At 43.5% G+C, this 23,854-nt stretch overlaps 1 protein-coding gene across 1 annotated transcript in view; it reads left to right on the forward strand.

The window, feature by feature from the left end:
• ctr9 (CTR9 homolog, Paf1/RNA polymerase II complex component) overlaps positions 1-23,854 on the forward strand; it is a 63,332-nt gene that overhangs the window by 34,083 nt on the left and 5,395 nt on the right. The window contains exons 15-21 of the mRNA XM_052028851.1: positions 2,220-2,307; positions 8,971-9,119; positions 10,913-11,029; positions 12,034-12,179; positions 13,451-13,522; positions 17,484-17,619; positions 23,292-23,441. Coding sequence (XP_051884811.1) covers positions 2,220-2,307; positions 8,971-9,119; positions 10,913-11,029; positions 12,034-12,179; positions 13,451-13,522; positions 17,484-17,619; positions 23,292-23,441 — 858 coding nt within the window. The remainder of the gene's footprint in view (positions 1-2,219; positions 2,308-8,970; positions 9,120-10,912; positions 11,030-12,033; positions 12,180-13,450; positions 13,523-17,483; positions 17,620-23,291; positions 23,442-23,854) is intronic.

The raw sequence follows: 23,854 nt of genomic DNA on the forward strand, positions 1-23,854 counted from the left end.
TACGTCACTGGCTTGATGAGGAAGGTGGCGTTGCTGGACTAGGTTCTGAGAAATAAGCTACGCCAAGTGGATCAAGAATCAGTGGGGGGCCCGTCAAGGAAACAGCAGTCTTAATATCATAAGGTTCACATTAGTTATGGAAAAGGATATAAACTACTTCAAGATAAAACTACTTAATTGGAGAAGGGCCAATTTTGATGGGATGAGAACAGATCTGGCTCAGGTAAATTAGAATCAAAGCTTGGCAATCAAAACAGGAACAGTGGTTCATCAGTGACTGACAGCAGAAATTAAAGATAGTATCCAAGTAAGAGGCTCATAACATTGCCAGAAATAACAGTGAGCCTGAGGATTAGGAACATTTTAGAACTCGGCAAAGGAAGTCAAAGAAATGGATAAAGATAGAATAAGAGGGTAAACTGCCAGGAAACATTAAAGTGGACTGTAAGAGTTTCTACAGATACTGTATGTGAAAAGAAAAAGTCTAGCAAGGTAAATGTAAGACCCTTACAGAGAGAGGAGAATTTATAATCGGGAAATGGCAGAGGAATTAACCAGCTACTTTGCATATTCCTTCATGGAAGTACAATAAAATCTGGCAAAAGTTCCAAGCATTTAGCGAAAATGATGCACTGAAAGAAATGTATTAATAAAAAAAATATACTGGAGATGTTGGTGAGACTAAAATCCATTAACTCCCAAGGAGCCAGTGATCTGCATGACAGAATTTTGAAAGAGGTGGCTTTAGAGATGGTGGAAGCTCTGGTTATTATCTCCCAAAATTCTATAGATTCTGAATTGTTCCTTTGGGATTGGAGGGTGGCAAATGTGACTCCACCATTTACTAACCTGTTAACATCAGTGGTAGAGAAAATGCTGGAATTTATAATGAAGGATATAATAACAGATGCATTAAAAGAAAATAGGGTTGAGTGGAGTCAGTGTAGATTTATGAAAGGAAATCATATTTGATTAGTTTGTTCTGAAGTGCTTTAAGGATAGGACTTGGAGAATAGATAAGGGGGAATCAATGTGATATATTTGAATTTTCAGAAGCCCACAGAGGAAGTTGGTCAACAAGGTTAGAGTACAGAGAATTAGCAGTGATATACACTAATGGATTAAGAATTGGTTATTAGACAGAAAACAAAGATTGAGGATACATGGATCTTCCTCAGGTTGACAGTCTGTGACTAGTGGTTTACTGCAGGGATTGGTGCAGGGGACACAGATGTTTATGATCTACATCATAAGCATGTGGCTGAGGGGCTCAAATATCATATTTCCCAGTTTGCTGATGATACAATCCTAGCTGTGATTGTGAGCAAGGAAGAGGATGCAAAAAAGCTTCAAGGGGGTATAGACAAGATGAGTGACGAGGCAAAAATGTGACACATACATTATAACGTGGATAAACATGTTGTCCATTTTGGTGCACGAAAAAGCAATGCATTTTTTAAATGTTAAGAAATTGTGTGGTGTTGATGTTCAAATGGACCTAGGTATCATTGGCAGTATGTAGGTGCAGCAAGGACAGAACATGGTCTATTAGCCTTTGTTCATAAAGGATTTGATTACAGGAGTATAACTGCAATTATATAGGGCTTTCTGAGACTGCACCTGGAATATTGTGTGTAGGTTTGGTCTCCTTACGGGGAAAAAAGGATATACTTAATATAGAGGAGTGCAGAGAAGATTCCCTCAATTGGGTCTGGGAATGCAAGTAGGCTCTTTCCACCTAGATTAGGAGAGATAAGTACGAGAGGACACGGCTTTAGGGTGAAAGGGGAAAGGTTTATGGGGAACTTCTTCACTCAAAGAGTGGTGGGAGTGTGGAACAGGCTGCCATCTGATGTGGTAAATGCGGGCTCACTCTTAAGTTTTAAGAATAAATTGGATAGATACATGGACGGGGAGGTCTGGAGGGTTATGGACTGGGTGCAGGTAAATGGGACTGGCAGAATAAAGTTTTGGCACAGACTAGAAGGGCCAAATGGCCTGTTTTCTGTGCTGTAGTGTTCTATGGTTCTAAGTTGAAGTCAACAGGCAGTATTACAGGATGTGTATGAAAATGTCTGTAAGGTTTTTAACTGCTGTAATTTATGAATTAATAAAGCAACTTTGTCAATCCAAAGATGATAAACATCTAATAAGTGTCCAAAGAGATGTAAGATTTCTGTTTGTTCATAATTTGTTTTTCCAATTCTATAACTTACTAGGAGAAACGTCACCAGGACCGAGCATTGGCTATCTATAAACAAGTGCTCAGAAATGATCCCAAGAATCTGTATGCTGCCAATGGTATAGGTAGGTACTGGTCATTACTTCAAGGGAGAGGAACAGACAGTGTCTCTCTTTATTCTAGATCTTTTGTTTTTAAAGTTGAACTTGGAAACAATTTTTGTTTTGACCGAACCATAAGGGGTAGCAAAGGAAGTAGGAAGAGGAGTTTGAATTTGCTGGCAGTTTCTAGTGTTTTTATGTTTTATTAATATACTGGTACTGATCACAGTAAGTGTGATACCTTGTGTTGAGGTGGAACGTAGAGGCGAATAATAGATGCATATAAGGGATGTAAAGTTTAGGAAATTGTCATCAAATAGGAATTAAATAAATGTGTTCATTTTCCAGGAAAATTTGAATCAATTGAGTTTTTTTTTGCATGAAAGATATCTGATGAAAAATGCATGAACTTGTAATTTTATGCATCAATGCTCAAATCATTGTTCCTGTTGGAAGTCATCGCAGAAACCAGTCTTCAGCCAATTCAATTCACTCCACATAATATCAAGAAACAGCTGAGAGCGTTGGATACATCAAAGGTTCTGGGACCAGACAACATCCCTTCTGTAGTACTGAAGACCTTTGCTCCAGAATTAGCTGCATCTCTAGCCAGGCTGTTCCAATACACTTACCACATTGGCATCTACCCAACAATATGGAAATTTGCCCAGGTATGTCCTGTTCACAAAAGGCAGGACGAAACCAATCTGCCCAATCATTCTATGCCAAATCATTAACAAAGTGATGGCATCAACAGTGCAATTAAGGCACTTAGTCACCAAGCTTGGGCTCCTCCAGGACCACTTGACTCGAGACCTTGTACAACCTTAGTCCAAACATGAATCAAAGAGCTGAATTCCAGAGATGAAGGTGAGACTGCTTTTCTTTGATGTCAGGGCAACATTTCAACAAGTGTGATGTCAAGGAGCCCCAGTAGAATTGAAGTTTGGGCATTGAGGAAAAAGTTTTGGAGTCATACCTTGTACAATGGAAGGTGCTTTTGGTTTTCAGAGGTCTGTTTCCCAGCCCCAGGATGTCACTGCAGGAGTTCCTCAGGGCAGTGTCCTAGGTCCAACCATCTCTAGCTGCTTCATCAATGACCTTCCTTTCATTGGAAGTAGGGTTGCTTGTGGTAATTGAACAATGTTAAACTTCACTCATAACTGCTAGACTAATGATGCCAAGCATTCCTGCATGGAGCAGCACCTAGACAACATTCTGCATGGGCTGATAAGTAGTAAGTAACATTCACTTCACAGAAGTGTCAGGCAATGACCATCTCCAACGTGAAGCAATCTAACCAATTACCTTTGACATTCAATGGCATAACCATTGCCAAATCCTCCATCATGAGCATCTTGGGGCTCAACAGTGACCAGGAATTCAGCCAGGCCAACCACATAAATACCATGAATACAAGAATAGGTCAGGGACAGAAGGAAGGTCTTTCCACTACAAAGCACAGGTAAGGATGGAATACTCCGCACTTACTTGGATGAGTCCAGAGCCAGGAGGAAGCTCAACACAATCCAGGACAAAGCAACTTTCTTGATTGGCTCCCTATCAACTACCCTGCGCATTCATTCTCTCTAACCCCAGTGCATGGGCTGCAGTGTGTACCATCTTTAGGTGCACTGCAGGTACTCGCCTAGTTTTCTCCAGTAAGCACCTCCCAACCCATGACCTCTACAGGCAAGAAAAGAGGACAGCAGGTATATTGGTACATCATACCTTGCAGGTTCCCCTCCAAGTCAGGCATCCTGACTCTCCTGACTTGGAAATATATCGCCATTCCTTCATCATCTCTGGGTCTGAATTCCAGGATTTCCCCCTACAGCTCAGTGGAATACTTTCACCAGGACTACAGTGGTTTAAGAAGGTGGCTCAGTACTCCGTTCTCGAGAGTAGATAGGGATATGTGATAAATGCTGGTCTTTCCACTGATGCCTATTCCTGAGAAATGGATAAATACAAGCAAGTGAAACCTGCTGAATTGGGGAGATGGATAGTTGATGGTTAGAGACTGAATGTTCTTGTTTATCATAACTCTGATCCCAGCATGAACTTCTAAACGTTGCTACTGAGCTACAGACACAAGTACAGAAAAGTAATACTGATTTTACCTTTGACCTTGTAGAGGTGTATAAAATGATGAGGGGCAAAGACATGGCAAATGCACACAGTCTCTTTCCCAGGGAAAGGGAATCAAAAACTAGAGGGCATAGGTTTAAGGTGAGAGGGGAAAGATTTAAAAGGAACCTGAGGGGCAACTTCTTCACGCAGAGGGTGGTGCATATAAGGAACGAGCTGCCATAGAAAATAGTTGAGGCAGGTACAATAATGACATTTAAAAGACTTTTTGGACAGGTAGATGGATAGGAAAAAGTTTAGGGGAATATGGGCTAAACACGGGCAAACAGGACTGGCTCGGGTGGGCACCTTTGTCAGCATGGATGAGTTGGGCCAAAGGTTGTCTCCCTGCTGTATTACTCTAAACTCTAGTTTCTGTTACTGGCAATGATTTGCAAAGGTCAGCAGGACATGTTTATTCCTTGGAGGCAAAAAACGTCTTAAATTACATGTTATTTTTTGCTTTTTAACAATGAATGTTGTCTTGCGAACGAGCTGCTGTCACTCTTCACGTCAACTGTTATTGTTCGTTGAGGACCAGGCAATGGGCAGGGTGGCACTCATCACTGAGGGCAATGTGAGCTGTTTTACTCTCTCTCACGCCAGCCAAGGAAGGCGTGGCCCCAACACTGGGTTCACAGCAGCCCTGACTGAGCAGGTCTGACTAGCTTGCCATTTTCCCCAATCCATCATGTCCAAGATTGATCATGTGTTCCGGAGGTCACTAGCCCCAGCCCATCCCCACTGACCGCTCCCCCGCACTCCCTTCTTGCATCACTGACCCAGTGTTCAAAGTCAAGTTTATTGTGACATTATAGAAATTATACAAGAAATATTTAAATTATACAAGAAAGAACACAATTAGAACAAAAAATGCAAAGTGGTTATAGTGTTGCTCTACTGAGGTAGTGATTAGAGTTGTGCAGGTTGTCCCAGACCTGCAACCACCCGGGACATGCCCTCTTCTCGTTACTTACCATCGGGGAGGAGGTACAGGAGCCTGAAGACCCACACTCAAAGATTCAGGAACAGCTTCTTCCCCTCTGCCATCAGATTTCTGAACGGTCCATGAACACTACCTCGTTATTCCTTTTTGCACTATTATTTATTTTGTAATCTATAGTAATTTTATGTCTTTGCACTGTACTGCTGCCACAAACCAACAAATTTCACGACCTGTAAGTCCGTGATAATAAACCTGATTCTGGTTCAAGAGCGGAATGGTTGAAGGGAAGTTGCTGTTCCTGAACCTGGTGGTGTGGGACTTCAGGCTTGTGTACCTCCTGCCCAGTGGTAGCTGTGAGAAGATGGCATGGCCTGGATGGTGGGGATCTTTGGTAGATGTTCGAATGAGAAGTATGGTACGTATGTGTAAGGGGGAATGGGTCTGTGTGTGAAGGAGTGGTCAAGCAGTGTGGCAGTTGGCACTGATATTCCAGGCCAGAACATTTCTGGTAGAATCCCAGTAGTGGCAATTTAACACTTCTGCCGCACTGTAATATAGGTTGGCTCATGATTGACTGGAAGGACTGGTGGTAATGGGCAGTCCTGACGCCTTTCAGTGCAAGAGTTCGGACGTCATTGTTCCGACTATACAATATATTGATGAGACTATACCTGAAATATTGTTTGCCTGGTTGCCCAGCTATAGGAAGCTGGAAAGCCTGCAGAAAAGATTTGCAATAACGTTGCCAGGATTGGAGGGCTTGAGTTGTAAGGAGAGACTGGATAAGTTTGGGCATTTTTCCCTGGAGTGAAGGAGGCTGAGGGGTGACCTTATGGAGCTTTATAAAATCATGAGGGGCATAGGTAAGGTGGATGGTCACAGTCTTTTAACTAGAAGGCATAGATTTAAGATGAGGGGGGGAAACAGGGGCAAGTTGTTCACTGGTGGTGGTATATGGAATGAGCTACCAGTGGCAGTGGTAGAGGTGAGTATAATTACGATGTTTTAAGACATTTAGGCAGGTATGTGGATAGGAAAGGTTCAGCAGGATATGGGCCAAAACACAGGAAAATGGACTAGCTCGGGTAGGCAACTTGTTCAGCAAGGACAAGTTAGGCCAAAGGCCCTGTATAGTTCTATGACTCTATATAATACAGTTATAACACTTTAATATATGTGAACATGGGAGCCAGAGATCACCAGGTATGTTGGGTTAAGATATTGACTCGATGTAAAGTATGGTCAGTGTAGTTAAAAGTCAGGGTTTGATCTAATTGAGAGACAAGAGACAGCAGATGCTGGAATCTGGAGCAACAATCTGCTGGAGGAACTCAGTGGGTCGAGCAGCATTTGTGGGAGGAAAGAAATTGTTGATGTTTCAGGTAGAAACCCTGCATCAGGACTTAGAACGGAGAGACGAGGTGGCTGGTATAAAGAGGAGAAGGAGTGGTGAGGAAGGATTCCAAAGAGGAGGAGTGTGAGATGCCAGGCAGGTAGTGCCAGGTAGGGGAGGGGAGTGGGTGGAGTTGGAAGACCATAGCAGGTGAATGATAGATGGAGGCAGATCAGAGAGGAGGGGGGAAGAAAACAACAGATGGAGTGAGGTGGGGAGAGGGGAGTGTGAAGATGGGAGACAGGCTGCTGGAGGGAGATGAGCAGGAACACAGTGGTGGAACAGGTTGGTATTGGCAGATTTAGTGCTATTGCCTTACAGTCTCCTGACTCATTCCTGACCCCGGGTTCTCCTTTGTAAAGTTACGAGGTCTCTCCGCAACTGTATGGGGTTTCCACAGGGTGCTCTAATTTCCTCCCATGTTCCAAAGATGTACTAATAGGTTAATTGTCTACTGTAAATTAATCTTCATATAGGTAAGTGGGAAAAGAACTAAGAAATGATGACAGGAGATTCTGCAGATGCTGGAATCTGGAGCAACACAGAAAATGCTGGAGGAACTCAGCAGGTCAGGCAGCATCTATGGAGAGGAATAAACAGTCAATGTTTCAGGTCCAGACCCTTCATCAACAGTTAACACTTCGGGTCGAAACTGTTCTTTGACGTTTTGGGTCTTTACCCGAAATGTCAACTGTTATTTCCTCCATAGATGCTGCCTGACCTGAGTCCCTCCAGCATTGTGTGTGTTGCTCAAGAAGGAATTGATGTCATGTGAGAGAGACTAAGTTGCTCGGCAATAATGAAACAGCACATGGGACTGATGTGATTGTTCTATTGGAAGCTGACATGGACATGATGGGCTGGAAGGTCTCCTTCTGAGTCATAGTAAGTTAGGGCAGCTGAGTGATTAAGAGAACGTTCTCAGAAGGCATGCAGTACCAAAGCAAGAACTGTTATGGTATCTAAATTCAGCTGTGTGTGTTTGCACTCAAATTTGTTTGAAGCTTAAATGGGCACATACACTGACTTATAGAAAAAGCAAAATATTGTTATGTAATACAGAAGAAAAGGATGAACTTTGGTCTATTGAATCTACCCTGGTTCTTTCAAAGCACAATTCAGTTTGTGCCTGTCCCTCTCCATGAACTTTGTGATCTTTATTTTCCTTCCAATATTTATCCAATTCCTCTTTCAAATCTTAACTTTTTAAAAATCTGATGGGTAGTTTTTCCTTGTGTCACCTCTAGTTCTTTTACCAATCACCTTAAGTCTCTGGTTATTGAATCTTCACCCACTGGAAAGGTTTCCTTGTCCACAGTGAGGAAGGATTGAGTAGACCGGGGCTGTATTCTTCTAATGACCAGAGAATGAGAGGAGATCTCATTGAAGTTTATAAAAATGGTTAAGGGGCTTGAAGACTCGATGCAGGGAGGATGTTTCCCCTGGCTGAGGAGTCAAGGAACAGGGGGCATAGTTTGAGATTAAGGGGTAGGCAGTTTAATAATCAGATGAGGAGAAACTGCTTCATGCAGGGGGTGGTGAACTTTTGGAATTCTCTAGTATGGAGGGCTGTGTAGAGTTCATTTAAAACAGATCTGTAGATTTCTGAATATCAAGGGATTTGGTGATGGTGCTAAGGTGGAAGATCAGCCATGTTCTTGATGAATGGTGGAGCTGGTTCCAAAAGGCCAGGTGACCTACTCCTGCTCCTATTTCTCATCCTGTTAAATCTACTACATCTGAATCCTTCATGGTTTTAAATGCCTTGGTGAAATTTCATCTGCCCCTCAGCCTTCCTCTGTGTCTAAGGAGAAGAATCCCAAATGCTCTAGTCTATCCATGGAATTGAAATTTGCATCCCAGGAGCCTTAGGGATTAACCTTTTCTGTAGCTTCTTCAAAACCTTCAGGTCTTTTCTAAAGTGTGGTGCCCAGCATTGTATAGTGTGCTCTGGCTGGCTCAAAGCGGTATCTTCTGAAGGTTTAGCTTAGCTTTCTGCACACTTATTAAATAAAACCCCAGAATTCCATCTGGTTTAGTCGCTTACCTGTCCCACCACTTCAAAAATGTGTGCACCAGTACACCCAGGTCTCTCCATGCTTGCACACCCTTTAAAATGCCATGTCATGCCCATGATTTTGTAAGGACAACGCTCCTTGGACTTTGCTATGACCAGCACCAAAATGATTTCCAAATGGTCTTGCCTTTCTCTCTACAGGCGCCGTGTTGGCACATAAAGGTTATGTCCGTGAGGCTCGTGATGTATTTGCGCAGGTGAGGGAGGCTACAGCAGAAATCAGTGACGTCTGGCTAAATCTGGCACACATCTACGTGGAACAGAAACAGTACATCAGTGCCGTGCAGATGGTACGTATCAAACATCCCCATTATTTTTACTTCCAATTATGTTTGTTGATTTCAGATAATTTCTGCTAATTTGAAAATCTGAATGCTAATCGTGTTTAGAGCACAGAGTTAGTAAAAGCAAAGTACTTGAGATGCTCAAAAGCTCAGGCAGCATCTGTGGCGATAAAAACAGTTAACTTTCAGGTTGATCATAGACCTGGGAGATTGCAAAGGTCTGAGCTACAGAGGAATCTGGGTGTTCTGATGCATGTTTTGCAAAAGTTATTATGCAGGCAGTGCAAGTAATGAGGAAAACCAATAAAAAGTTATTGTTTATTGCTTGGAGGAATTGAAATACAACAGTAGAGAGGTTACATAGGGTATGGATGACGACCGCAACTATCATATTTCATACAGTTTTGGGATCCTTACTTAAGGAAGATGTTAATCAGTAGTAAGTGGTTCAAGGAAAGTTTTCTAGACCTACTTGGATTGGAAGGTTTGTCTTATGAAGAAGAGTTCAACAGGCTAGGCTTGTATTTATAAGATAAGATATCTTTATTAGTCACATGTACATCGAAACACACAGTGAAATGCATCTTTGCGTAGTGTTCTGGGGGTAGCCCGCAGGTGTCGCCACGCTTCCGGTGCCAACATAGCATGCCCACAACTTCCTAACCTGTATGTCTTTGGAAAGTGGGAGGAAACCAGAGCACCCAAAGGAAACCCACGCAGTCAAGGGGAAAACATACAAACTCCTTACAGACAGCGGCAGGAATTGAACCCGAGTCATTGGCGCTGTAAAAGCATTGCACTAACTGCTACACTACCATGCCTGCCCCTACACTACTGTGGCTACTGGAGTTTAGAAGAGTGAGAGGCAACTCAACTGAAAGATAAAAGATTCTGGGGGTGTTGACAGGTGGAGATAACGTTTCCTTGTTGGAAAATCTAGAACTAGTTGTCACTGTTTAAAAATAAGTGTTGGCACACTTGGTTCTGATGAAGGGTCTCGACCCAAAACGTCGATTGTCCATTTCCTTCCATAGATGCTGCCTGACCCGCTGAGTTCCTCCAGCATTGTGTGTGTTGCTGTAGGTTTCTGGCATCTGCAGTCTCTCTTGTGCCTCCATGTTGACCACACTTAAGACAGGATTGAGGCAAAATTTTCCTCTGAGTCTCATGAGTCTTTTAAACTTTCTCAGGACAAAGTCTTTGAACTTAAGGCAGAGAGATTCAAAATTAGTCATCATATTAAATGACAGAGAAGACCCAGGACCCTGAGGGTCCCAGTGGCCTACTCCTGCTCCTAATTTGTATGTTCTTATTTGCTGTCTTACTCACTAAGGCCTTATTATAAAACATGTTTGGGGATCAGCAATGGGTGTAGTCTGCTGTGATGGAATCCATTGCCAGCACTTGGTGGTAGGTGGTGACACATTTAGACAACTTAGATGTGGAAAGTTCCCAGTGAATTGTGTAACCTTGAAAGTGAAAAGAGGAACTTAAGGTAATTGCCAGAAGAGCCGGAGTGGAGACTTGAATGTTTTCATTCAGCAAGTTGTGATCTGGAATATGCTGTGGGAAAGGGCGGTGAACCAGTCACTTTCAAAGGTGGAGTCAGCAGAAAGGAAAAATAATTGTGGGATGATGGAGAATAACCCAGCAGTGGATCAGATGTTTAGCTTTTCAAAATGTCCAGCGCACTCCCAAAGCCCTTTATATCTCCAATTGTCATGTTGGATTGGAGCCCAGGTCTAGGTGAACATGGTAGAGGGGATATGATGAGTAATGTGCTCTTTTGTTTTGACCAGTATGAGAACTGCTTGAAGAAGTTTTACAAACACCAGAGTACAGAGGTACTGCTCTTCTTGGCAAGGGCTTACTTCAAGTGTGGCAAACTTCAAGACTGCAAACAGACTTTGCTAAAGGTAATTCTTATTTGCCTTGGTATGGAGCACTCACCATAAAAAGGATTATAGTGTCATGGCTGTGGTCTGCTACAGTTTGATATGTTTTCAAAAAATATTAAAACTCCTGAATGCATACATAAGGTATAAAGTAGCCCAAAAGGACAATGCTGTTGTATACGTTCCACACACATCACATCCCTGTTGCTTCTTCAATAAGCACTCAGATTTCTGTGCAGTGCATCTATAGTGTTTGTTTCAGCTACTCTGTATTGAAGTGGGTTCCCTGTGCAATCACTCCACACTACTGGTCTATCACTTGGCTAGTTTCAGTGCCAATGCCACAACCTTTAACTTGCTTCTCAGGTGTGTGTTTAATTTGTTATAAACACCTCCTGATTATTTTTCTAGTTCCTTGTAGCTCACAACTTTTGTTGGTGTGAAGAAGTGTAGCTTGGAGTCTAGTTATACAGCATGGAAAACAGGCCCTTCAGCCCAACTCGTCCATGCCAGCCAAGTTGCCTAACTGAGCTAGTCCCATTTGCCTGCATTTGACCATCTCTCTCTAAACCTTTTCTATCCATGTACCTGTTCAAACAAGTTTTGAATGTTGTAATTGTACCTGCCTCTATCACTTTCTCTGGGCAGCTTGGTTCCATATACGCACTAGCTTACATTTTCTTTTAACTAATGTTGTTCACATTCTAATGTGAGGAACATTTTCAAATCACTTTTTATAAGACTGGTTTTGCCAAGTTAATTGCCCTCTGCTTAGGCACATGGAAGTTGATTGAGAGACCTGCATTCTCACTGTAACCTGTAAAAACAATTGGGGATGGAACAGGTATTGTACCTGGGATGTTTTTAATCTAAACACATACACCAGCAACTGCGTGCACCTGGTTAAACTGAAAATACTTGCATGTTTAGCATAATTTTTCTCCAATGAGGGAAGCACATGGACTCGCCATGGAAGAAGAAGAGTTCAGTACTTGGGTAACCAAAGGAATGGTTTGTGTTCACAGGCAAGGCACGCGACCCCTAATGACACAGTGCTCATGTTTAACATGGCCCTAGTCTTGCAGAGACTAGCTACGTCAGTCTTACGAGATGAAAAAAGCAACCTGAAGGCCGTATTGAACGCAGTCAAAGAACTGGAACTCGCCCATCGGTAAGATGTGTTGCCTGGAGTTAACAGCATGGACTCAGCAAAATGGGAACATGAGATATCCTTGGCAGATAAAGTAAAGGAGAATCCTAATAGATTCTATAAGTACATTAAAGGCAAAAGGGTAACTAGAGAAAAGAATAGCTTCCCTTGAGGATCAGTGTGGTATGTGTGGAGTCATGGGAGGGGCAAGGTCTCAAATGAATGCTTCTCATTCGTATTTACTGTGAAGAAGCTCATTGAAGCTAGGGAATTTAGGGAAAAGAACAATGATGTCCTGAAATGTATCGATATTACAAAAGAGGAGGTGTTGGTGGATTTAAGGTGCATAAAGGTGGATAAATCCCGAAGTGTATCCTAGGACATTGTGGGAAGCAAGGCAAAAAAATTGCTGGGGTCCTGGCAGGGATTTTTGTATCTTCCTTAGCCATGGATGAGGTACCAGAAGAGAATGTGGCTAATGTTGTGCCTTTATTTAAGAAGGGCTTCGAGGACCAGCCAGAGAACTACTGGCCACTGAGCCTAACATCATTGGTGGGAAGGTTACTGGAGGGGATTCTAAGAGATAAGATCTACCTGTATTTGGAAAGGGCAATGACTGATTAAGGATGGTCAGCATGGCTTTGTGCATGGGATATCATGGCTCACAAGTTTTTTGAAGAGGTGATCAAGAGGATTGATGAGGGCAGGGTGGTAGTGGTCTACATAGACTTCAGTGAGGCATGGTAGACTGGTCGGAAAGGCTAGATAACATGGGATCCAAGGTGAGGTAGCCAATTGGATACAAAAATTGGTTTGGTTGGAAGAAGGCCAGTGGTGTGCGGCAGGGATGGTGCTGGGTTTTTGTTAATGATTTGGATGAGAAACGTAGTTAGTTTAATTAGTAAGTTTGCAGATGACACCAAAATTGGTGGTGTGGCGGACAGTGAAGAAGGTTGTCTATGGTCACAACAGGATCTAGATCAACTGGGAAAGTGGGCAAGGGAATGGAAATCAAATGTAACTCAGACAAATACAAAGTGATGCATTTTGTGAAGTTAAACCAAGGCAGGGATGGTAATGGAGGGTACAGTTACAATATTTAAAAGACATTTGGACAGATGCATAGAATAGAAAGGTTTAGAGGGATATGGGCTCAATGCAGGCAAATGGGATTAGGTCAGGAAGGCACCTTGATCTGTGTGGATGAGTTGGACCAAAGGTCCTGTTTGTGTGCTGTATAACTTGATAACTCTGTTCCTGCCTTTTCTAACAACCTAACTTGCATCTTTCAGGTACTTCAAATATCTCAGCAATGCTGGGGATAAGATGAGATTTGACTTGGCTCAAGCAGCAGCAGAAGCCAGGTATGTGTCTGATCACGTCGACAACCTGCAGTTTGCCCTCATTTGCTTTTGGTTGATTCAGCTGAATGTATTGCCGGGGTATTAAAGGGGGCAGCTAAGAGTTGATCGTATTTGTGTGACATTGGTAAAGACAACAGCTTTCTTCAAAATGGAGGGAGGGAAGGAGGCAGGTGGAGAAATGAGTAAGCGGTGGGGGAGCAGAAGGAAGGAGGGTCAGTGGAAGGTGTGACAATGGAGAAGGTATGGAAGAGTTGAATTGAGGGAGTTAGGCTAGATTAAAAAGTAGGACCTCAAAGGTAATAATCTCAGGATTACTACCTGTGCCACGTGCGAGTCAGAGTAGGAAGAGCAGCATAGTTAAAATGAATATGTGGCTTGAGCAGTGATGCAGGAGGGAGTTTTAGATTCCTGAGGCATTGGAACCAGTCCTGGGGGAGGTGGGACCAGTACAGACTGGACAGTCTACACCTGGGCAGGACTGGGATCAATGTCCAAGGGGGATTGTTTGTTGGTGCTGCTGGGGACGGTTCAAACTAATATGGCAGTGGGATGGGAATCCATGCAGGAAGACAGAGGGAAGCAGGGACCAAAGCAAAAGTTAGAAAAGTAAGAGTGGAGTACAGAAAAGTCAAACGCAAAACACACAAAGGTTACGAGATTCTAAAAGGACAATGAATGTAAGGGCACTATCTGAATGCCAGTAGTTTTTGAAACAAGGTCAGTGAACTTGTGGCACAAATCAGTACAAAGGGGTATGATTTAGTGGCCATTACAGAAACGTGGTTGCAGGGTGGAGATGAGTAGGAATTAAATATCCAAGGATATCGGGTAATACGGAAGGGTAGGCAGGAAGGCAAGGGAGGTGGGGTAGTGCTCTTAATTAAGAGTGAGATCAGGGTGATAGTGAGAGAGACGATATAAGATCTAAGGAGCAGAATGTTCAGTCCATCTGAGATTAGGAATAGTAAAGGGAAAAAGTCACTGGTGGGAGTTGTCTATAGGCCACCGAATAATAACATTACAGTGGCACAGGCAATAAGCCAAGAAATACTTGATGCATGTAAGAATGGAACGGCAGTTGTCATGGGGGATCTTTAACTTCCACATAGATTGGGGGAATCAAGTTGGTTGAGGCAGTCTTGAGGAGGACTTCATAGTATGTATCCGTGATAGCTTTCTTGAATGGCATGTTAGTGAACCTACTAGGGAAAATGCTCTCATAGATCTGGTCCTGTGCAATGAGACAGGCAAAATTAACGATCTTGTAGTTAGGAAGCCTGTTGGAAAGCGTGACCATAGTATGATTGAATTTCTCACACAAATGGAGGGTGCAGTAGTTCGATCTAAAACCAGTGCATTATGCCTAAACAAGGGAGACTACAATGGGATGAGGGAGGAGTTGGCTATCGTAGACTGGGAACACAGGCTGTGTGGTGGGACAGTGGAAGACTTTCAAAGAGATTTTTCACAGTGCTCAACAAAAATTTATTCTAGTCAAAAGCAAGGACAGTAATGGTGGGGAGAGCCAGCCTTGGATAACTAAGGAAATAAAAGAAGGCATTAAGCTAAAAGCTCATGCATACAATGTCACTTAGTGGGAAACTAGAAGATTGGGTAACTTTAAAAAGCAACAAAGAACCACTAAGCAAGCAATAAGGAAAAGGATTATGAAAGTAAACTAGCACAAAATATAAAAACAGATAGTAACATTTTTTATAATTATATAAAGTGGAAAAGGGTGGCTGAAGTGAAAGTAGGTCCCTTGGAAGATGAGCTGTGTGAATTAATATTGGGTAATGTGGAAATGGCCAAAGCCTTGAATGATTATTTTGTGTCTGTCTTCACGGTGGAGGACACGTCTAACATGCCAAATAGAGATGTTATGGATGTGATGGGAGGTGAGGACCTCGATACAAGCACTGTCACTAAAGAGGTAGTGATGAGTAAACTAGTGGGCCTAAAGGTAGACAAGTCCTCTGGTCCTGATGGGATGCATCCCAGAGTACTGAAAGAAATGGGAGGTTATAGTAGAAACACTTGCGATAATTTACCAAAGTTCTCCGGACCCAGCAGATTGGAAGACGGCGAATGTCACACCACTGTTTAAAAAAGGATGTAGGTAAAAGGCAGGTAACTATAGGCCAGTTAACTTGACAATCTGTAATCAGGAAAATGCTTGAAGCTATCGATAAGGAAGAAATAGGAAGATATCTGGAGAGAAATGGTTCCATCAGGTAGACACAGTATGGATTCAGGAAGGGCAGGTCCTGTTTGACAAACTTATTGGAGTTCTTTGAGGATATAATGAGCACAGTGGATAGAGGGGAACAGGAGGATGTTGTATACTTGGATTTCCAGAAGTCGTTCGATAAGGTGCTGCATAAAAGACGTCCATAAGATAAGGATGCATGGAGTTGGGGGTAGTATTAGCATGGAAAGAGGATTGATTAACCAATAGAAGGCAGAGTTGGGATAAATGAGTGTTTCTCTGGTTGGCAATCAGTGGTGAGCGGGGTGCCGCAGGGGTCGGTGCTGGGCCCACAACTGTTCACGATATACATTAACGATTTGTAAGAGGGGACCAAGTGTAGCATAACTAAGTTTGCTGATGACACTAAATTGAGTGGAAAAGCAAATTGTGCAGAGGATGCAGAGAGTCTGCAGAGAAATATAGATAGGTTAAGTGAGTGGGCAAGGGTCTGGCAGGTGGAGTACAATGCTGGTAAATGCAAGGTCATCCACTTTGGAAGGAAAAATAGAAAATCAGATTATTATTTAAATGGTGAAAGATTGCAGCATTGTGCAGAGGGACTTGGGAGTGCTTGTGCATGAATTGCAAAAGGTTGGTTTGCAGGTGCAACAGGTTTTCAGGAAGGCAAGTAGAATGCTGACCTTCATTGCCAGAGGGATTGAATTTAAGAGCAGGGAGGTTATGCTGCAATTGTACAGGGTACTGGTGAGGCCACATCTGGAGTACTGCGTGCAGTTCTGGTCTCCTTACTTGAGGAAAGATATACTGGCTTTGGAGGCAGTGCAGAGGAGGTTCACCAAGTTGATTCCAGAGATGAGGGGGTTAGCCTATGAGGAGAGATTGAGTCGCCTGGGACTATACTCGCTGGAATTCAGGAGAATGAGAGGGAATCTTACAGAAACATATACTGTAAAATTATGAAAGGGATAGATAAGATAGAAGCAGGAAGGTTGTTTCCTCTGGTAGGTGAGACTAGAACTAGGGGACAAAGCCTTAAGATTTGGGGGAGTAAATTTTGGACAGAGATGAGGAATTGCTTTTCCCAGAGAGTAGTGAATCTGTGGAATTTGCTGCCCAGAGAAACAATTGAGGCTGCCTTATTAAATATATTTAAGGCACAGTTAGATAGATTTTTACATAGTAGGGCAATTGAGAGTTATGGGGAAAAGGCAGGTAGTAGGATCTGAGTCCACGCACAGATCGGCCACAATCTTATTGAATGGCAGAGCAGGCTTGATGGGCCGGATGGCCTCCTCTTGCTCCTGTTTCTTATGTTCTTATGAGTAGGGTTGTCAACAGTCCTGTATTGGATGGGATGCCCCATATCTATTATTGGCTCTATCTGAGATAAATTGGAAGCAATCCTACCTATGGGCATTTCCAGGGACCACTGAGAGGAATTCTGCACGCACAATTGGCCCAAGCGCAACCTGCCTCTCAAGTTTGCAATATAACGTTGGCAGCGCAAACATAGAGGTTTTGGTAGATTAAGTTGTAGAATTTTAAAATTGAGACATTGTTTAACTGGGATGCTGCATAAGGCAGCAAACGTGGTGATAATGCATGTTAGGCCAGCAGAGTGTGGACGTGTTGCTTTGTGGAGGGTGGAGGTTACAAGGTTAGCCAGGACTATAATGTAGTACGGCTGGATTTTCAGTGCTTTGTACTTGCCACTGTGTCCTTGGGAGATTTATAGTTTGTGTGTTCCAGGCAGTGTTCTGATCTGATGAGCCAGGCCCAATACCACGTAGCCCGTGCACGCAAGCAGGACGAGGAGGAGCGCGAGCTGCGATGCAAGCAGGAGCAGCAGAAGGAGATGCTGAGGATGCAGATGGTCAAAGAACAGGTCAGTGACACCACTGTCCCTGAATGGCAGAGAGTCAGCCCTCGGTGTTCTATAGAACTATAGAACAATACAACATAATACAGGCCCTTCGGCTCACCATGTTGTGCCGACCTTCAAACCGCAACTAAGACTATCTAACCCCTTCCTCCCACATATCCCTCTATCTTAAACTCCTCCACATGCTTATCTAACAATCTCTTGAACTTGTCCAATGTATCAACCTCCCTCTGACATCTCCCTTGAACTTCCCACCCATTACCTTAAAGCCATGTCCTCTTGTTTTGAGCATTGGTGCCCTGGGAAAGAGGTGCTGGCTGTCCACTCTATCTATTCCTCAATATCTTGTATACCTCTATCATGTCTCCCCTCATCCTCCTCTCCTGAGAACAGCCCTAGCTCCTTTAGTCTCTCTCATAATCCATACTCTCTAATCCAGGCAGCATCCTGGTAAATCTCCTCTGCACCCTTTCCAACACCTCCACATCCTTCCTATAATGAGGCAACCAGAACTGGACGCGGTACTCTTAAGTGTGGTCTAACCAGAGTTTTGTAAAGCTACATCATCACTCTTAAACTCGATCCCCCGACTTATGAAAGCTAACATCCCATAAGCTTTCTTAACTACCCTATCCACCTGTGAGGCGACTTTCAGTGATCTGTGGATATGAACCCCCAGATCCCTCTGCTCCTCTACACTGCCCAGAATCCTGCCATTTACTTTGTCCTTCCAAAGTGTACTACCTCACACTTCTCTGGATTGAACTCCATCTGCCACTTGTCAGCCCAGCTCTGCATCCTATCAATATCCCTCTGCAAGCTTCGACAGCCCTCCACACTATCCACAACACCACCGATCTTTGTGTCACCTGCAAACTTGCTAACCCACCCTTCCACCCCCTCATCTAAGTCATTAATAAATATCACAAAACATAGAGGTCCCAGAACCGATCCTTGTGGGACACCACTAGTCATAGCCCTCCAATCCGAATGCACTTCCTCCATCACAACCCTCTGCTTTCTACAGGCAAGCCAATTCTGAATCCACATGGCCAAGCCTCCCTGGATCCCTTGGCCTCTGACCTTCTGAAGAAGCCTACCACGTGGAACTTTGTCAAACACCTTACTAAAATCCACGTAGACCACATCTACTGCACTACCCTCATCAATCTTCCTGGTCATCTCCTCAAAGAACCCTGTCAGGCTTGTGAGGCAAGATCTTCCCTTCACAAATCCATGCTGGCTGTCCCTAATCAGTCCATGATTCTCTAAATGCTCATAGATCCTATCTCTTAGAATCCTTTCTAACAGCTTACCCACCACAGACGTAAGGCTCACCAGTCTATAATTCCCTGGACTATCTCTACTACCTTTTTTGAATAAGGGGACAACATTCGCCACCCTCCAATCCTCCGGTACCATTCCTGTGAACAAAGAGGACTCAAAGATCCTAACCAACGGTTCAGCAATATCCTCCCTTGCCTCACGAAGCAGCCTGGGGAATATTCCGTCAGGCTCCAGGGACTTATCTGTCCTAATATTTTCTAACTCCAACACATCCTCTCTCTTAATATCTACATACTCTAGAACATTACCCTCACCAACACTGTCCTCAGCATCAAGACCCCTCTCTTGGTGAATACTGAAGAGAAGTATTCATTGAGAACCTCACCCACTTCCACAGCTTCCAGGCACATCCTCCCACCTTTGTCTCTAATCGGACCTATCTTTACCCTAGCCATCCTTCTGCTCTTTACGTACGAGAAGAAGCCTTGGGATTCTCCTTAACCCTACTCACCAAAGCCTTTTCATGTCCCCTTCTCGCTCTTCTCAGCCCTTTCTTAAGTTCCTTCCTTGCTACTCTATATTCCTCATGAGCCCTGTCCGATCCTTGCTGCTTACACCTGATGTATGCTGCCTTCTTCTTTCTAACTAGTTGTTCCACCTCCCACGGTTCCTTCACCCTACCATTCCTTCCCTGCCTCACCGGGACAAATTTATCCCTAACATCCTGCAAAAGATCCCCGAACATCAACCACATCTCCACAGTACATTTCCCTTCAAAAATGTCACCCCAATTTACACTCCCAAGTTCTCGCCTTATAGCCTCATAATTGGCCTTTCCCCAATTAAATATCTTCCCGTCCTCTTTGCTCCTATCCCTGTCCATGACAATTCTAAAGGTTATGAAGCAATGGTCACTGTCCCCCAAATGCTCACCCACCAATAGATCTGTCACCTGTCCCGGTTCATTACCTAAAACTAGATCTAATATGGCATTCCCTCTAGTCGGCCTGTCAACATACTGTGTCAGGAATCCGTCCTGGACACACCTAACAAACTGCGCCCCGTCTAAACCCTTGGCACTAAGTAGGTGCCAATCAATATTTGGAAAGTTGAAGTCTCCCATTATAATAACCCTGTTATTTTCACATCTTTCCAAAAACTGTCTCCCAATCTGCTCCTCAGTATCCCTACTGCTACCAGGGGGCCTATAGAATACTCTCAGGAGGGTAACTGCCCCTTTCTTGTTCCTAACTTCCACCCATATTGACTCTAGAGAGGATCCTTCTACATTATCCACCCTTTCTGCAGCTGTAAGTGTCTCTGACCAGTATTGCCACCCCTCCCCCTCTTCTCCACCCCTCCCAATCCCTTTCAAAACACTGAAAACCAGGAACATTCAATATCCATTCCTGCCCCGAGGTCAGCCATGTCTCTGTAATAGCCACAATATCATAGTCCCATGTACTTATCCAAGCTCTCAGTTCATATTCCTGATGCTTCTTGCATTTAAGTAAATGTACTTTAGCCCATCCACCTTTCTACTTTTATAGCCTGCCTCACCCCTTTAGTGCCTAAGCCCCTTGAGCCAAAGCCCAACCACTCTGCTCCCTCTCACTCCACTGCCCGCTCCGACGCTGCCTGCTGGATATGGCAGTTTGCTTTTTAAACTGCCCATGCCTTACCTGCCGACGTCACGTGCCTGCGCAGTCCAGCCCTCACTATTCCCGATTAAAACTTATAAAACAACTTAAAAAAAGAACCTTATAAAAACTAACCCTTATAATAAAAACCCTATTAAACAAAAAGAAAAAACTTATCTGCTCCGAAGTCCCGACGTCTTCCGAAGCGAAACCGACGAAGCCTCTGAAGTTCTGGATGAGAAGCAGAGCTACCATTCAGTGTCTGTGAACTCAGTGTCTGAGGTTCTTATTGAGGGATGACCTGATAGAGGTATATAAGATCGTGAGGGGCATAGGCAGGGTGAAAGCATCTAATCTTTTTCCCCAAGAGGGGGTGCTAAAAAAAGCGGGCATAGGTTTAAGATCAGAGGCAAGAGATTTAAAAAGGACATCAGGGGCAGCTTCTTCATGCAAAGGGTGGTGCGTATTTGGAATGAGCTGCCAGAAATAGTGGTTGAGGCGGGCACATTAGCAACATTTGAAAGCCATCTAGACACATACATGGATAGGAGAGGTTTAGGGGGCTGTGGGCCAAACATGGACAGATGGGACTAGCTCACTGGGCAACACAGTCGGCATGGACGAGTTTGGTCGAAGGGCCTGTTTCCATGCTGTATGACTCTGACTTTATCTAGAGGACATTGCAAGGAATCTTAGCTTCATGTTTAAAACTTAGATTTCTGATCCAATTAATTCCCAAGTCCGAAGGGATATTGAGTGTCCTGATCTTGGATTCATCCTACCTATGAAACAAGAGCTAAAATAATTACATTTTGCAAACCTCTCAGTCTTGCAGATTTCAAATAACAGTTGGTACCAATGTGATAGTTTTCCAGTTTTTAAAAAAAACTTTTAGTTAGCTTGGTCCGCCAGTGCAGCTTCTCAATAGAATGAAAATCAGAAAACTGCAGATGTTAGAAATCCGAAATAAAATAATGTTCCTGGATGATGTCCTTCCTGAGAGATTATACCAGTTTCAGATTATAGAAATTTAATCTGTGGGCTTGGGTTTAGTGGATCACTCCTCTTTTGCCAGAGAGTAGGGAGCTGCTGGTGTTCTCTGAGAGGGAGCTGAGTCAGTTTTGGACTGCAACAGAGATTACTCCTTATTGGGACGTGGGCATCATTGGCAAAGCCAGCATTTATCGCACTAGTCTTTGAACTGGTGCTTACTGGGCCAGTTAAGAGGACATTTGAGAATGATGTGCGTCGCTGTGCCTCTGTTGCCTTCTGTAGGCGAGGAGAAGTAAGGACAGCAGATTTCATTCCCAAAAAGTAAAACAGGCCAGTTTTGCTTGATTTCAGGGTCACCATTACTGACGCTAAATTTTTAATTCCAGATTTATTTAATTAGGGTTATTTAAATTCTCTACTTAATTAGGGTTATTTAAATTCTCAGTTGTTCTGATAAGATTTGAACACATTAGCTAATTAATCCAGTAAAATAACCATTGGTGCTGTACCATAGCAGGTCAAGTCCATGTGGTCTCCTGGACTGATTACCATCATCTCAGAGGAATCTTCCAGAGTACTTTTCCCCAAATTAGAAATCCCACAGACTTTCTCTGTGAATTTATCTCTTTGGGAGGTTGCAAGGTTTTGGGTGGATGGTTGTCCTCAAGGTAAAGTAGGAAGTAGCTGCACCATCCTGATGTGGAGCAAGCTTGATTAACCAGCTATTGCTTTCCTGCGCATAACTGGGTTTTTTTTTGAAGGATTGATGGAACTGGGCCTCAGGAAGCAGGTTGCTACAAACCTGAAGTTAGGCAGCAATTAGCATGTATTGTCTTACAGTTACAACTCTAGGTAACGTGCTGCTTATCCACTCTGTTAATGAGGTAATGTTTTGTAGACATTGTTGAGCACAACAGCAGTTGAATCACACCATTCAGCCTGTGGTCCAGGCATCTCAACAGATAGACATCCTATAGCAGTCAGTTTGTTATAAGCAGAGATTGATGTATTCAAATATTTCTGAAATAAGAGTTACTCTCTGAGTGCAGGTCATGTGCTGGTGAGAGTATGAGCAGTGGGCTGCTCAAGCTCTTGCTGAATTTTGGGTCACGTTCAGTCATGTGAACAGACAGTGTAACTGAGCCAGCAGTGATGTCTGGCTGTATTACCTTTGAACATTGGGCTAAATGGTAGTGCAAGAGTGGGAGATAGAGGGATTGCAATCTTCATAGATTTAAAATTTTCACTGGTTTATTTCGAAGCAGGGCAGGGAAGTTCTCTAAAATTTAGTTTAATTTGGCATCGTGTTTGGCACAGACGTCATAGGCTGCAGGGCCTGTTCCTGTGCTGTACTGTTCTGTTATCCCGGGTGTCCTGGGTCCAGCAATTATCTTTCAATCAATGTTACCGATAAAGATGGGTTGTTCATTATCTCGTTGCTATTGGTGGTGTCTTGCTGCGTACAAGTGGGCTACTGCACTTCTCACATTGCAGCTGTAACAACAATTCAAAAGTATTTTGTTGTGCTGTTCTTTGGGGCATCCACTTTGGGACATCCATCAATTAAATTTGGGATATTTTAATTAGTCCTATGAAAGATTAGTATAGATGTATGAAGCCCCAGGTCTACCTCTGGCTGCTTTTGACTTGGACTACACCTACTTATTTGAGGAGCTGGAAAGAGTTAGTGTCTTATTCTTGCTCAATCTCTCTCCCTTCCTCTTTCTCCTCTCCCAACCCAATAACCCCAAACAGGAAGATAAGAAGCAAAAAGAGCTAAACGAGCAACGAAAGTTACTGGAACAGCGGAGCCAGTTTTTGGAGAAAACCAGGAACTTGCTGGTGTTCAATGAAGAGTTGGAGACGTCAAAGGAGAAAAAGAAGGGAGGTGGTGGAGGAGGAAAGGTAAGATGAAAGTTCAGATATCCACGGCACTCGGGGCTAAGACACAGAAACGAACCACTCTGCCCAAGTACTGCTTGTACCTTTCTCCCTCTGCATAAGTGGACAGCTGAAATCATCATGCGGAGCTTTGCTAATAATTTCTGTAACCACTTCCCACCTGTCCTATGGAGATGACAAACTGAAGGGGCTGGAATCTGGAGCTCAGTGGGTCGAGCAGCGTCTGCGGGTGAAAAGAATTGTCTACATTTTGGGTCAAAACCCTGCATCAGGGTGTTGACCTGAAATGTTGACAGTTCCTTTTCCCCCCACAAATGCTGCTCAACCCACTGAGTTCCTCTAGCAGATTAAATATTACTTCATTTCTGCTCTATGCTTTTACGAATGGATCCCTTAACCAAATTTTTCTTCAGTGC

Source organism: Pristis pectinata, chromosome 14 (genome assembly GCF_009764475.1).
Source record: "Pristis pectinata isolate sPriPec2 chromosome 14, sPriPec2.1.pri, whole genome shotgun sequence".
NCBI lineage: Eukaryota > Metazoa > Chordata > Chondrichthyes > Rhinopristiformes > Pristidae > Pristis > Pristis pectinata.